This window comes from Meleagris gallopavo, chromosome 4 (genome assembly GCF_000146605.3).
Source record: "Meleagris gallopavo isolate NT-WF06-2002-E0010 breed Aviagen turkey brand Nicholas breeding stock chromosome 4, Turkey_5.1, whole genome shotgun sequence".
In the NCBI taxonomy this organism is placed as follows: Eukaryota; Metazoa; Chordata; class Aves; order Galliformes; family Phasianidae; genus Meleagris; species Meleagris gallopavo.
The window spans coordinates 3,507,810-3,524,289 of record NC_015014.2 but is presented as its reverse complement, the minus strand read 5'-3'; the positions used below and the strand labels follow the sequence as shown (position 1 = coordinate 3,524,289).

The 16,480-nt window shown below is 38.2% G+C and overlaps 1 protein-coding gene across 4 annotated transcripts in view; it reads left to right on the top strand.

The window, feature by feature from the left end:
• MARCHF1 (membrane associated ring-CH-type finger 1) overlaps nucleotides 1-16,480 on the top strand; it is a 145,023-nt gene that overhangs the window by 43,971 nt on the left and 84,572 nt on the right. For all 4 annotated transcript variants that reach the window (XR_002113870.2, XM_031553003.1, XM_031553004.1 and 1 more), the window contains exon 2: nucleotides 15,877-16,016. Coding sequence is in view for 3 of the 4 variants with exons in the window: in XM_031553003.1 (XP_031408863.1) it covers nucleotides 15,915-16,016 (102 nt within the window). In the remaining variant the exon portion in view is untranslated. The remainder of the gene's footprint in view (nucleotides 1-15,876; nucleotides 16,017-16,480) is intronic.

Here is a 16,480-nt window from a genome sequence, read left to right as displayed (position 1 = left end):
AGATATCAAGTGAAACTAGATAGCTGAGCAAGATGCATGCTTCCATGGGTTTGCATGAAGGATTTCAGTCTGTAACCAAGGACAAGTGGGTGTTGAAACCCAGCAGACTTTTTTTTTTTTTCTGTTGGCTACTGAAGAATTCCTGGCAGTTCAGGTAGGATGTGGCAGTGCTGCAATGCAGGATGGACAGAGCTGTGGTGAAGACACTGTGCTGTGGGGATGTGGCAGAATGAACCTTGTGCCAAGTCATGATCTGCTACTGCAAGTCTGGCAAGCCCCTTCCAGGCTTTGTGAATGATGTCCAGGACTGCTTTTACCTCCTGAATGTGTTAGGAATGGAAAGGTAGGAATGTTAACTGTGAGGCACATTTCTTTCTACTCTACTACAGTATGGAATAACGTGTGTTGCAGAGGAGAAAAACAGAGTGACGCTATGTATCTGTGCAGACTTCACAAATAATGCTCGTGGATGTCACACGTTTAAAATGAATGCTCTAATAATAACAAAAATCTTGTTAAAAGGTAAAAATTTATATATATTTTTTCTAGTAAAAGAGCAAGACTGAGAGAATAGTTGAGGGAAGAATTTTTCCTTCCTAATTCTGGCTGCATGCATTGCAGTGAGGATTGCTCATTGCATAAATCCTGGCAGGAGTACCTATTAGAAGCATCTTCCCTTGAAAGGGGCATGGTAGTGAGAAGAGGTGAAACCTGTATTTCACAAGAATCAAAGCTGGGGAAAAAAAAAGAAAAAAAACCCTTAATTGTGAGATAATACATGGACAGGGCATAAAGGGAGCTGACATATGAAGAATTTTCCTGTTCACTTGAACCGATTCAGCCAGGAATGCTTGAATGTTTTTTCACAAAATTTGCCAGTGCTTTTGGTGGGGAATTGATTTTGCTCAGGTGTGATGTGGCTCCAGCTGGCTTTGTTAGCAGACCTTTCCAGGCTGTGGGTCCTGGCTTTTTGCAAGTCCCTTCGATGCAGATTTGCTTACCATCTATTTTACTTCTGACCTGCTTCTTGCCTTGTAACCCACGCAGCTGCAGCCATCCTATGCATCAACAAAGGGAGAGTCAGGCTGCTGTGAGGATGCCTCTGTGACAGTATCTGACATGCTGGTGGTTCAACACCTCTGTGTGGATGATGAGGGCCTTTTTGTGCATTTATTAATGCTATAGTCAAAGCTGTGATGAAATAAGCTGGTTTTGTTTTGCTATGTTTTGTGGGGTTTTTAGTGTTTTTTTTTTTTTTTTTTTTTTTTCCCAGTTTTTTGTTTGATGTGTCAACTTCAGTGACTGCCTTCAAGCAACACTTAGTAATTTGCAGAATTGAGTGATCACAGTGGAAAACCTTGGGGCTACACTCTTTCCACAGTAGAAAGTTCCTTTATTCCTATGCACTGTTGCACGCCTATGATATCTTTGCAACACAAAGCTTTGCGTGTTGGTTGGGAATAGTTACTCAAATATCTTTTTCAGAAAACAGTGATCTAAAGAATCTATCTCCAACATTTTGGCTTACTGGGGCCTCAGTGAGTGAAGAGAAATTGTCTTGGGCTGCATGTACATGTTCTCTAAAAGTAATGCCTCCTGTTTATTTCCATGGAAACAACACCAGATACAAAGAGCACGACGACACTATTTGACAGCACATTCTCAGCTACAAGACACCATTTTTTCAACGTATTCACCACCATGAGCTGTGCATTTTCTCCATGATGAACAAGAGCCTGCATTCTGCACTTGTAAAGATCTGCATGGCCATCCAGAACATGGCTTGTCTTTCATACTGCTGTCAGCACTGCTAAAACGCACCTCCCACTGCCTCAGTGTGCTCACATCCACTGTTTGGTCTCCATCAGTCATCATGTCAATGGGTGCCATTTTTTCTGCATGGAGGAACTCAGTTATGCACCTTTCCTTAAAAGCACTTCCATGTCAGGCACCACTTTGCTGCCATAAGACATATGGCAGCAAATTGTAACAGAACATTGGTGGGAAGGTTCAACCCCTGCTGTTTACCACCACCATCTGCCTCTGACATTGTGGGCCAGCAAAACAAGATAGGAGACATTACTTTCAGAGCAGCCCTTATAAAATATATGATACTGTATAAGAAACAAAGCATTTTAATTTTTAATATTTTTTTTTTCCTTAAAATATTTTTAAAAAAGAAGTAAGAAAGGAAACAATGAAACTAGTGGGATATCTAACCTTGTTCTTGTGAAACTGAAATATCACTCTGGTTCAGTGGCAGCGACTGGAATTCTCAGTGAGCTCTGAAGGTCTTCATCAGAGATTTTTGATGAAATTTTAATCTTTCTGTACTTAGTCCTTGAAAATAGTTTTTCACAAATACACATACTGCCAAAAAGTGATGACATGAATGAGGTGTGACTGAAGAGAGGGGTTTTTCTCTCTAGTGGCAGAAGGATTATGAAAGTTTGGATAAGAGACATAAGATTTTTTAGTTGAATCAGATTTTTTAGTTGAATATCTGATTGGATCTCTATATATTCTTTATAAAAATTTGCAGGTCATGTATTTATATCAGCTGAAAATAGTGCCGCTAACATAAATTGATGATTTTCTTGCAAACCTTGAAACCTATCCTCAAACCCCTTCGTCAAAACAGAAAGCACGGCTGCGTATTCTCCACTGCTCAGAGGACTGTGTTTAGCCAGCATACCAAAATGCATACAGTTATTTGCCATCACTTAAGTCAGCACTGTACAGCCTTGCCCTCCCTGTGCCCTGGTTTCAGTTGATGCTGATGGTTTGGATGTTGTCAAGTTGTTGGATACTCTCAAGTGAGCCTATCTCAAATGTTTAAAGCCAATCAACGTAATCTGCTGTTAGCCTGAGATTCTGCCTTGTAAAACACAGTAATCATAGTTTGCAGTCTTAATGTACGCTTGTTGAAAACTAAGCTTTTAAATTTAGTTTAAATATTTAGATACACGGGATTTTCAGAGTTGCAATAAGCATATGTGCGAAATTTAGATTTGTAACAACAATGGCTCTGTTATGACTTCTTGTAAAATGCTTTTAGCATAATGATTCCCTTAGCAACATGTAGTTCATCAATTCTGAATATATGATAAGTTCAAAATGTGCTGGAGAGGTGTCTGGAGATAACTGGGGGGTGTTTCTGTAAGTAGCTTAAAAATTTTGAGAAGATCCTATTAGATTTCCCTCCAAGGACAATTGTTCTTAACCTAATAGCCACAAAACAGAAATAAATAGAAAATAATAAAAAAAAAACAACCTCCTTGGGGGCACTGTTACTGGGAATAAGAATCTTCCTATTTCACCTGTTACCTATCAAGCAATCTTGATTTGCTTTCAGCTTCTTGACACAAATTAGAAGATTGAGCAGCTGCTTCATTTTCAGAAGAATACTTGACATATTTATCTTCTGCTTGATGAATGGAGAGATGAGTTATTCTGTAAAGCAGAGTCTGAATGATGAGTCTAAACTATTAGCAGGGAATTTTAATTGATGCCATGCTGAGAATGCTGCGGGTTGTTTACAGATAGTTCTTAACTTGAGAGAAAAAGGTTTTCATTTTGGGGCACATAATTCCTACTCCTGTTTGCAATTTGTTTCAAAAGGGAGGGACAAAAACCATTGAGCATGAGATATTTCCTATTTTGGTGAGCGTATTTAGTTCTATTGCCATATGGTTTTTATTGTAAGCCTGCGATAGTGTGATAGCTTTCTGCTGATCTGATAAATTGCCTAGCCTGATTAGTGGTTGTCAGTAAAGTGTGTCTATATAGTGTTGTCTTAACATCTAATTAGATGTATAGAAGCATTACTGTGTTAACTGTAATGTAGAAGACTAATTAGTAAACTCCCATAGTGTTTAAAGGGTGTGCCTGACATTCTTGTCAGTACGTTTTGATTATTTTGCCAGTTTTTAGTATGAAAAATACATGTTCTACTATGCTGAGAAGATTCCATACCCTATTCATATTGCTGGACTAGTTCTCCATTTTTTTTTTCTTTTTAAATATGGGCAGCAGTTGGGAGTAAAGAAAACGTGTAACTTTCATACTCCTGATACCATGCCATTTCATACGTGATTCTTGGTGTTGTTTCTATTTCAGGCTACTTTTGTAAAGGACTATATGGTGCCTCTGCACCACTCAAAAACAAATGTGAGTTGGCACCCTCATTCTATGCTGCTCCTTTAGTGGGTTTTATACTTGGTGGAAAAGTTCTGGAATAAGATTTTGCATGTATGCTAACAACTCAGTGTGTTTCTTTTTGTTCTCTTGTGGAACTTGCATTTAAATGTCACTTGGAAAAAAAAAAAGCAAAAATAAAAGCTGTACCTGTGTTGTTTGATAAAGTGATCATAGGTATCAGATAGAATTATATTTTTAGTGCAAATACATTTTCTATTTTTGTATGTTCCAGTTTCTTTTAGTGCAGGAAACTCAGAGGAGAGCAATCTTCATTTTTTTCTTGGAGTCTTCTAAAGTGAGTACTTCAGTAGCAATAACAAGCAAGCCCATGTGTAATTGTTTTTACCTTTGCTTTTCCCCTCAAGACTTCTCCAAATGCTCCTTACTTTTGCGGGTGCCTGGCCTGCAGTTAAATGCAACTCTCACTTTCCGAATTAGTTTCTCCCTGTTTGGATTTATGAATAAGTGTTAGAGCTGAATGTAGGCCACCTACCTACATGTGCTTTCGCATTTCTCTCTTTTCCATTATTTCTTGTTTCCTAGGGCAAACTTGATTTCTGTGGAACTCTATACATAGAAGGGGTCTTTAGTCAAGTCCTATTTGTTGGGCCTGTGCTTAGCAAGTATATTCTCCTGCATTTCAGAAAGGGAGAATGGAATGACATTGGCAAGGTGTATTCATTCCCATTATTTAGTTTAGACTTAGAGCATGACGTGTTTTGAAATTGTGAACAAATATCCTGGTCATGTAGTAAAAAGTGGTTTGTTCAAATGATGGCGGTTTGTAGATTAGCTTTTTTGAAAGCTTAGTAAATTTTGTGATGTGTTTGTTATAACAGGTTGCCAGAATTTAGTTCTTGAAATTTGTGCTTATGAACTCTTTCAACAAGAATTCCTAGTTAAATATATTTTTCTGGAGAGAATAAAAACATTAGTGCCATTAGCAAGGAAGGATGCTCGCTTACTTAAAGTAACAGCAAGCCTTCGTGATCAGAGATCTCCTAAGTAAACAGTTTAAAAGAGAAGAAACATCCAAGTACTACAAATGCTGTTAAACATTAAAGCAATAAAAATGTGTGAATTCAGTGTAAAATATGTAAATGTCCAAATTAATAAAATTAGTCTTCAAATAACTGTAGATGTTAATAGAGGAGACATAGCCTGTGGGTCAGCTCAATAAGCCGCTTAGTACAGAAGTATTTCACTGATTAAGAGTACACTGATTGGTACGGATTGCAGAAAAAGAGACTGCAAGTAAGCAGGGAGCAATTTTGGAAAAAAATAAAAATAGTGCACTGGAAAAGCAGTCATTACTACCAGACTGCGTAGGTGAACAGTTTTGCTTGTCTAGACTGTGGAAGGCTCTGCGTCCAGATCTTGTGGAATCAAAAATATGGTTATTCTTGACAAGGAGCTGAAGGCAGGTGATGAATGGTGTAAGGTATCTGTGGAAAGCTAAAATTTACCTCTGTTGCATCCCGTCTTATAGGGAGAATGGGAAAACAAATCATTCAAAATGATGGAGTGCTCAGGCATTATGGGGTAAGGGCCCATTAAATACAGATAGCTTATTATTAAATGACACTGCAGAGCTCACTCAGGCCGGTGGTGAGCTGATTTGGGACCCCACGTGACTGCTTAAGGAAGTCTCCCACTGCTGAGAAGTGGTTCCTGTGAGGGCAAGGCTTATGGCTTAGCCAAAGAGTTAAACAGCTTTTAGAGCAGTCTGTGTTGCAGGATGGCTGTGTGTTACGTAGCTGGACCAGGTCACGTCCAAAGCTGCCGGCAGCATCTCTGGCACCATGCTATGCTGAGTACCTCTGTCTCAGCCTCAGCATTCAGCACAGCGCGATCATATTGTTTAGTAGCACATTTGGAGGAAGTTGTAACTGCAGGGTGGTATACATCAGTGGGTTGTCAGAGTTACAGATCAGACTTACAGAGCAGTGAGGTGCTGGAACAGCTGCCCAGACAGGCTGTGGATGCCCCGTCCATCCCTGGAGGTGTTCAAGGCCAGGTTGGATGGGGTCCTGGGCAGCCTGGGCTGCTATGGAATGTGGAGGTTGGTGGCCCTTGTGGCAGGAGGGTTGGAGATTCATGATCCTTGAGGTCCCTTCCAACCCTGGCCATTCTGTTTGTGTGACCTTCTGGGTGGCAGAGGATGGCCACTGCAGCACAGTGCCTTGTTTGCATTTTATGAGGGACCTCCTGTTTTATTCTGTTAGCTCACCATATCAGAAGCAGATGTTGGTTGTGCGGCTGAACCTTCTGTTAATGTTTTGTCACTGTGTGACAGTGTCAGCAGAGTCTGACAAAATAGTGTCTGACGTGGAAGTGCTTTTAAGAAAAGGTGCATAACTGAGTTCCTCCATGCAGAAAAAATGGCACCCATTGACATTTGCTGACGACTGATGGAGACCAAACAGTGGATGTGAGCACACTGGGTGGTGGGAGGTGCATTTCAGCAGTGCTGACAGCAGTATGAAAGACAAGCCATGTTCTGGATGGCCAGATTTTGTGCATCACTGGTGAAAATGCACAGCTCATGGTGGTGAATACATTGAAAAAATGGTGTTTTGTAGTTGAGAATGTGCTCTGTCAAATAGCGTTGTTGTGCTCTTTGTATCTGGTGTTGTTTCCATGGAAATAAACAGGAGGCATTGCTTTCAGACTGACCTACATATAAAGAAGCAAAATAAATATTCTGTATGAAAAATAATTAGTAAGTCATGATGATCTTGAATGATAATGTCTTTGGTTTTGTTCTGCTGTCAGTTCATTAGTCATTTGCCTTCATAGGCCTTGAGATAATTCTATAAAAACTTTATTGCTGTATTGTTTTCTGGTTGCATTTAAGTTACTATTTTAAATACATTGGGCTTGTAAGAAGTTTACTCCTGCTTATCTACCAATACAAATTTTTAGCTATTTTGTGAAAAATGAATAGTCATGACATAGTTACTTTGAATGCTAGTTGACAGCAAATTCAGACACCTCTGGAAATTGAGGTAAAGATATTTTCTAAAAACTACAGAATTTTCTGAAGTTAAAAGGTGCAATTTGGTTGGTTATTTATTAGAACACTAATTAAAGTTAAGACCAAAATAAGAATCAAATTTTGTTTGATGAAAACTTGCAAGCAGAGCTATTGAAGGCAGAAAACTTGGATTCCTTCTTAACAAAGATGAAACCATTAAATGTTCATTACCACTAAACTAACTGAAATATGCTGTTGCAAGTAATCCTTCTTCATACCATTAGGTTTGTTCTTCTAACGCCTCCCATCACTTCTGATTTATGTTATGAAGATCATTGCTTAGGATCTGATCTCTTCTAGATGAAACCATGGCAGATGGCCTCTTCAGGGTTTTTCAGGGTAAACGGATTCCAGTTGTTTAAGTTATAAATAATTACTAGCCCAATGTTGCAGATACTGGTAACAGCTTGAATAACTATTCCTTCACATAAATACATTATACGTCATCCTAAAAGTGAATAGTTTTTTGAATTTCCATAAACAGCAAGGCAGGCATTAGACTGAAGGCCTACGTTAAAATTAGGACTCAGAGAGCTACAATAATACTTTATGGGGTTCTAATTAGACAGTAGTTACTGGAAACAATCTTGTTTGTCTGGCAGCTGTCAAAAAGTAAATTGGTAACAAAAGAAAAAAAAAGTTGAAGTATGAGGTAGCCCTTCTAGTTTTTACGTTTCTGGTTAGCTTAGTGAAATAAATGTCTTTTGATGAATAAATAAATAAATCCAAAGAGAGGCCAGAAGATTGGATAAATGTCAGCATAGTTCTCTAAACTGAAATTAGTGGAATTCTCAAAGGTGCCCTCAAATAGTTTCAAATTAAGCCTGAACTTAATCTATTATAAGCTTTATAAAAAATGGAACAAAACTTAAAAGCTTATTTTATATGACAGAAATACCATTTTGAAGTGTTTTCTTACTGTGTAACAATTAATGAGTAAATATTTAGTGGTAATGTTTTTATGCTGTGGTTGTTTGATAAATAATGCACAAAAAAGTAAAAAGAAAATTGAATCTTTAAATAAAATACTTACTGGAGTGCTTTTAATTAAAAATTACCGACAGTAATGGCTAGCCACATTCTCTGTCCTTAAAGAATCAGCAGAGTATACGTTCAGGGAGTAGGCTGGCTGTAATGGGTTTAATTATTATTCTCAATTTTTTATTTAAATATATAGAATGTGAACCAACTAGAACAGCATTGAATTTCTCACAAGTATTTCTGTCAGTTTAATTGGGGTGCTGTGATTGCCATCCTGTCATTCCAGTGTCACTCACCCTAAAAGAGATTCTGAAAACTAAAATTATCTGAAATTAGGTAAGAATTATATTGAGACTCAGTGTTGATCAAGCAATAATGGCCTTTTGGTATAGCCAATTATAAGAGCAAGAGCATCTAAACATTCAATGTCTTTAATTCCAGCACTGATGACCTTCATCTGCTACAGGTGCAGTATGACAGGCCTGTCACAGAAACAGTAACCAAACTGGTCACAGGAATGAGGATTCCATATTTAGGGTTGTCAGAGAAAGGTGGTTTATGACTGCACAAAAAATAGTATTTGACAGAAGAACTTCCATTAAAAATACATTTCTGACTAAGAGGAGATGCTTCTCCTTTTGGACCAGCTGTGGTCCAAAGTAGCATGTGTAGTTGGACACTTAACAAAATATGTTTTTCCCTTTCCTTAAAAATCCGTTTAAATTCAGTATCCATTGCCTGTCATTCGAAACAGGGGTGTTTAGTGGTTTAATTATGCTTTTCAGACATCTAACCTTTATTGGACTGAAAAACCTTATACTTCTGTCATTATATTGTAAGTCAGTCAGGGTCTGCCTTATTCAAAGAGGCTTTTATCTCTTGTGATGAACACACTTTTCTTCTCTAAATAAACTGTGTGGAAAAGCTTTGTGATATAGACTTGTCCTTCTACATATGTAGAAAACAAAAAGTCCTTTAAAGACCTATCTTAGCCTCCTATGCCTAGTAGTTTGGATAACTGCACACACAACTTTGTTATTTTGTGGAATCATAGAAAATCCCCAGCTGGAAGGGACCCATAAGGATCATTGCTCCACACAGCGTGGCCCAAAAATCAGACCGTATGACTGAGAGTGTTGTCCAGACGTTTCAGCAAGCTCAAGGCTATGACAGCTGCCCTGAGGAGCCTGTTCCAGGGCCTGACCACCCTCTGATGAAGAACCATTTCCTGATATACAAGCAGACCCTCCATTGACACAGCTCCATGCTGTTTCCTTGTGCTCTGTGGCTGCCACCAGAGAGCAGAGGTTAGCACTACTTCTCCATGCCCCTCAGAATGAGCTGTTGGCCACCGTGAGGCCTCCCTTCAGCCTACTCTTTTCTAGGCTGTAAAAACTAAGGGACCTCAGCTGCTCCACATGCTTTGTCCCCTCTTTGCAGCCCTCCTTTGGATGTTCAGTAATAGTTCTATGTCTTTTCTGTACTGTGGTGCCCAAAACTGCACACAGTGTTCAAGGTGAGGCCACACCAGCTCAGAGCAGAGCAGGACAATCCCTTCCCTTGCCCGTCTGGCAGTGCTGTGTTTTATGCATCCCAGGGTATGGTTGGCCTTCCTGTCTCCTTGAGCACACTGTTGACTCATATTCAACTTGTTGTCAGCTAAATCCCCCAAATCCCTTTCAGCGGGGCTGCTCCTCCAGCATCTCATCTCCGGGTCTGTATGCATAGCCAGGATCTCTCCTTCCCGGGTGCAGAATCTGGCACTTGTTACTGTTCTGCTTGACATGGTTGGTGGTTGCTCAGCTCTCTAGCCTAGTTCACTCTGCAAGGTCTCTTCACCCTTGACAGAGTCAAACAACTTTTCCCAGTTTAGCAGCATCAGCAAACGTTCTCCTTCTAGTTCTACATCCAAGTTATTTATGAAAATGTAGAAGAGTAATAGCCCTAAAATGGAGCTATGGAGATCCCCACTAGTGACCAACCATGTAAGCCCATTTACTATTTGCCTTTGGGCCCAATTTGTCAGCCAGTTATTCCCTCATCACTATATTCTTGTAGAGCTGTATGCTGGACGTTTTATCCAGAAGGATATTTTGTGACACAGCATTGAAAGCTTTACTGAAATGCAAAAAGATAACAGTTGATGCTGTACTTTCTGGATTTTCTGAATGCTGCGCTTACTGCTGATCTTATGACTCCCCTGAAGAATGTCCATCTGCCAAGCACTTAGTATGGTTTTAACACATACACTTCCCAGTCGTGCCTTTAGAGTTGATTTGGAGCTTTGGCTTAAGCAGCTTGGCAATTGCATGTAGTTAAATATATGCAAACTCACAAAGCGAAAACATGTTATTTGTTCTTGTTCTCACAACTATGCTTTTTTTTTTCAAGGCTCTGTTTTTTTTTTCTTTGTGCTTGGGCGTCAGATGTGTCTTGAATTTCATGCAGGGATTTTGAGGAAGGATTAGGCAGCCTTTTGTCATTCACCTGTAGACAGAAAAATGCAAGGAGTGCATACTGTTGCTTTGATTTTGAAATCTCTGAAGAGAATGGTGACATCTAACTTTTGTTGAACAAAACATTCCTTAGAGTTATTGTGAGCAAGAACCTGTAGAAAAACAATGTTGTATTAAATTATGGTACAGAGGTTGCTTGTTAATATGGTTTCAAATGACAAACTCTGCATAGGAAAATACAAACTTGGCAACATATACATATATAAAGATATTTTACGTAGTATACGTAGGCATACTGTCTGCTTCTTCTAACACATTGACATTCTCTTGCAATCTACACAATGCAAAGAGGTAGAATTATAATGCTGAGAACAGACCAGGGAGAAAGAAAAACGCTGTTGTGGTTTCTCTAAAGGGCCTTGAGTGATTTAAAAATGCTTTCAGCTACACTCAGAAAGTGTTTTTCTTTCTGCCAGAAAGAGTGTGTGGACTATGGAGACAAACATTCCAACATTTTTAAATCTTTAGAAAACCAAAAGCCTTTAAAGATTTCTTGTCACCACTTGGATGTAGTGGTTGTATAGTGGATAGTCGAAGGAATTTTACCTGCAATAATATTTACAGGTGTATTTGCATATTAAATTGATTTTATTTTTAATGATCAACTGTTTTGAGTAATGCATGAAGTTTGAAACCTTTATTATGACAGATTCAGGACCTTGAAAGGCTAAGGAAAACTAAAAATGTGGCAGTACGTAACAAAAAGTAGTAAGCTTTGGATTACTCTAAGTTAGAAATGGTATTGTCAGTTATGGTAAGGAGAAATAAACATGTAAATAAAGCTAGTTCTGGAAAACTGTATAATCTTAGAATATGGCATCTACCCTAGTGATGAGAGTTGATTCTGTGGTTATATTTTTGAAGAACTGCCGAAGTGACGCATTTTTAAGCATGGCTAAGTTACACCAAAGCTTTGTTTTGTTGGTACAGATAGGAATACAGATGGGTATAATTGTGTCCTTCACTCTTCACGTAGTGCTGAAATCTGTCATTAAGAAAAATGAGAATTTGAATTCAGAGTCTTGCATCTGCTTGGTTCAGAAGAGTTTGACTGTGTATATGCAGTAGCTACTGGTACCAGTAGACTTTAATTGGTACCGTCTTTCTGGGTGTCACTTGAATTATTTCTGGGCTTGTGTGCTAGTTTGTTTGTTTGTTTGTTTGTTTTGGCTTCTGCTGAATTATATTGAACTGGAATACAGCATTGGGATGGTTACATATATTCTAATATGATTTATAAAAAAAAAAAAAGTAATTTTTAAGCTTGAATTTGAGCTTCTTATGTCTAAAAACACAGACTTAGTCATTATGCTGTTAAACTGTGGTTACACTGAATTGTTCTTGCTATACACAGCAGTTGTAGGATAATACTGACTAGTTGGTTAAGTAGAGCCTGTGGCTCCCTTGTGATACAAAAGCAGTACAAGCTCCTGGAGCTTTCCAATGCCTCCAGACCATGAATTTGCATTTCCATTCAAATCAGAATAATTGATTGGAAGTCACAGCTTGATAAGACTCAAGCAATACACAGCGAACAACAGGGACTGTATTTCTCTTGCCAGAGCTCCGCAATTGAAGGCTATTTGCATTTAAATATTCCTGCAGATCTACTCCTGGAATATTTTGCTGATATGCCAAGTCATGCAGTGTGTTAAGACGCAGGACAAATACCATTACTTTGTTGCTCTTTGGACTCTTCAAACACAGAGAACAAAACAGTTTAGCTTAGGTAAAGAATAGAATGTTTTGTGCTTGATTAAATTCTGGTTTATGAAAATTGCTAGATCCTGGTAAACACTGGAAAAAGCATGAACATCTTCTGTACTTCATCTTAATTCAGCCTTTGGTGAGGCCTTTGTTACCTGAATCTAATTGTATTCATGCTAAGTTTACCATTTCTTTTCCCTTGTAAGATTAATGAACTGTTTTATTTCATGTAACCGGTTAGTTTCTAGTAAATCATCCTTAACTAAACCTCTATTGAATCTACAGTTCTCTTTTTCCTTTTCCTTGCCAGAATTCTAAGTAAAAATTGTTTCCCTGAGGAAAGTAATTCATGGGAACTGAATTAAGATTTTTTTTTTTTCAGGCAGTTTATTTGTGATAGTTATTCTTCAGTTGAATAAGGAAATGCGAAATCCTTTCAATTACAGTCTCTATGGCTGTAGACATCAGTTTGACTTGTCAAGGCAAAAGCAAGTTTTGAGTAATTCTGTGTTCTCAGAGGAACCGGGATAGGATTGTGGATTTAGTGAGAAGATTCCCTGTGCTCACAACTAAAGGCAACAAATGAGGGATTTAATGATCTTTTATTGAGGCGTGATGGTGGTGGTAGTCTTTAGAATGGTCTCCTTGCAGATGCTTGGAATGAGGCTTTGGTGCAGGTGGACTGGATGCACTGCTGCCAAACATCCACTTCTCGCTGCAGCTGTGGCTCACGTAGGCACTGTGACTCTAAACTAACATCTGTTTTAAACAGGTTGTAAAATTTCCAAGAGCCTAGACTTCTTGCCAGCTGCCATCATAGAGGAGCAAATGATTAAACTGTGGTAGATTTGTCTCAGCTGTGTGGAAACTGGTAACGGCTTCAAGTAGTTACCTTTGTCATACTGAACTACAGCTGTCGTTTAGGGTTTATGCTGCTTTGTCAGTTTTAAGTACTAGGCATATCCAGCTGTGCAGAAAATCATTTTGTAGAACATTCCCTATGCCAGGTTCATCTGTGATCAAATCAAAACTGCAGTACAAAACACTGTATGCTCATATGTGGTATGTGGAATAGTATTTTCAGGTTAAATTGGCCCATACTCACCCCAAGTATGAGGATTAGACGGCTCCAGAGGTGGTGGATTTTGACTCTACACTGATACATCTCTGGAAGAATTCACTGTACACTGAAACATGCAGTAGTATAGGTTTGTTTTTGCTGAAAATTTACTTGAGATTTGGTAGACAACGGAGGTTTGGAAGCAAAGAAAGTAGGCTGATGCATAAAGCTACTTTAAAATGCAAGACTAAAAGAAATATAAGGTAATAATTAATAAGAAATAATAGAATATCAGTAAGGTTCTTCAGTGAAGACCTGAACCTTTTGCTCTTTACATTGCATTCTTCTGGGGGAGACCTAAAGAAAATTAACACATTTATTTAAAATGCATTTTTTGAAGTAGGTGGGTTTTTTGTGTTGTTTTTTTTTTTTCAGCCAAAGTTAATGCCTAGTTTCTGTTCATCTGCACCAAAAAACCTACCACCCATGTGTATAGTGAAAAGTTCTTTTAACGAGTTACAGGTGGATGTTACCGAAATGGAGAACCACTTCCCCAAAGCTGTTTTTCTTCATTCAAGTGGAATGTAAGTTTGACTCAGTATCCCTTCTACTGATTTCATTTGCTGATTGTATATTAAATAATAGCTCTTTGCCTAGCCCCAAGTGCAGGCATAAACAGAGCAGCAGCAGCTCTTCTCTTTTCATCCAGATTAAGTGACCAGAGTCACACCTCTAACAGTATTATAAATCCTCTCCTTCACTTGAAAACCTCACCTATGTGACTGTATGTGAGGAAAAGCCATGACAGGTTCCATAGCAGCAGAACCAAATGGCTTGTCTGCTTGTCTCATTTTGAAAACTCTAAACAATACTGAAATAGTTTCTACTTGAAATTCCAGAGACATAAAGACGCTACCAGAAGCAGAAATCGGACTGCACTGTTCCAGCCCTGCTCAGTTGATAAATTGTATTTCAGCCCAAACAATGTAGTAATGAGCTAGAGTACGTAGCAGAAGCTTGAAAAAAATAATATTGGGTGCTTCTTATTTACTGCTTGTTTTTCCAAGTTGCACAGCAGGACATGTGCAGATGTTTTCCCTTCTGTTCTGATTCTCTGGATTTATTTCATGATATGTTGGCTATACAATGAAGAGTATTTAAAGCACTTGGTATGCAATGTTCTGCTAGCTCTGTTCACAGAATCAATGAAAATAAACAGCCTCTTAAAGTTTGCAAGACAATGGATGTCCTGATCCAATGGAAGTGGAAACTACTGCTAAATTAGTGGCAATGAGTTTAGTCAGTGCTTCATTAGATTTCTTGTTTTGAAGCCTTTGCTGATCTGTACTCCAGTCCTGAAGGAAGTAAATGACTGAAATATTTTGTAATTGAAAAATGGATAAGAAAGTTCAATTGCATAACACTAATCACATTACATAGATGCTACTTTGCCATGTAGGGTCTTTAGCATTGTTTTACGTACGTTCCAGATCTATTCAGTCTAGTGTTGACGTACTAGTCAGTCAACCTGGTAGGTTGATGGTTTTGTTTACAATATTTCATGATGTTACAGAGTAAAACACTTAAATTCAAAATGTTATAAACAACCAGATTACAAATGCTTCAGAAATAGTGGATTAAAAAGAAAACAACTTCAAGTTACGTTAATTAAGAATGCTTTGCTCTGAAGACCTGCATTATACATTACAACTGGAAAAAATAGATCATTGCTTATGGAAGTTTCTTATATTTAAACAAACATTAAACTTAGTAGTGTAGTTCTGGAATGTGTTAGTGTTACTTAAAAGGCATTTTATTAGTGTTACAAACAGACGGCATGTAGCATTTATTGCTAATGTGCATACATGACTTTTGGCTATTTTCAGTAATATATCCTAGTTTACCGTTTCAAAAAAAGGCAGGTGTTGTGCTTTGTGTGGGGATGTTCATTTATATTTAATATCTTCCACTGCTTTAGTGCTGTTCTAGTGGTTTCAGATAACGTGAGGTACTGTATTCAAATGCTATATGGATTTAAGAGTGATGTGATTCTAAGTTATTTTGAAACAAACATCATTGAAAATAACGCTTTAATAGAAAAGTGACAAGGAAGATTTAATTTGGGGAGAAGGCACTGAACTTGCTGACACTGAAACAGGATTAATATGTTAACCTGTGCTGAAAGTGCATAGCTGTCTTTTATCCTGCATGGCATGACCCTTCAAAGTACTTTAAATAAACATGTTCTAAAAATACGTTTATTAGCTTGTTTAGATACAACTTTAAAAGCTGTTTTTTTTTAAGGCATGCATCCAGAGACAAGCACACAAGAAATTCCAAGTGTCAATGTTTCAGGGACTCTAAATTATTTTCAGAATTTCAGAAATTGAGAAGGGATAAGTGGAAGGAGAAAATGTTGGGCTGGTGCCAAGCGATAGCTCGTAACCCTCACAGACTTCCAAACAGCACAAGAACACCCGAGGTCTCAGGTGATGCTTCGCATAACTCTACTCTGGTGAGTGAAAAGTTGCATTTTATGATGGTTGCATGCACAAATGAATTTCAGAGGTGTTAAGCTCTTTTTTTTTTTTTGAATGCAGTGTTTGCCTCTGACTGCATCGCCTTAATGCATGAAGCCTTTTGACATTATGTCTACATACTCTTTCCATTTGCTGTTTCTTCATCTTTTCTGTTATGTACAGTCCATTCTGACTTGCATGCTATAAGTCAGTATTGATTGTTTTTTTGAGTGATAAAGTCTTTACACAGGAAATGAACTGATTTGGATTGCTTAGATTCTTTGCAATCCTAATCAATGCAATGAGATTTGGTTCCTGGCAATTACAGCTGGATGTTATCTACAGGTTTGCTCTTTGCTCCTGTCTGTAACAGGAACAAGGTATGATATGTCTCTAACAGTTGTGTTAGAGAGATGGAGTTTTAATTGATCTTAAAATATTCCACGTGATTCTAAAGTAG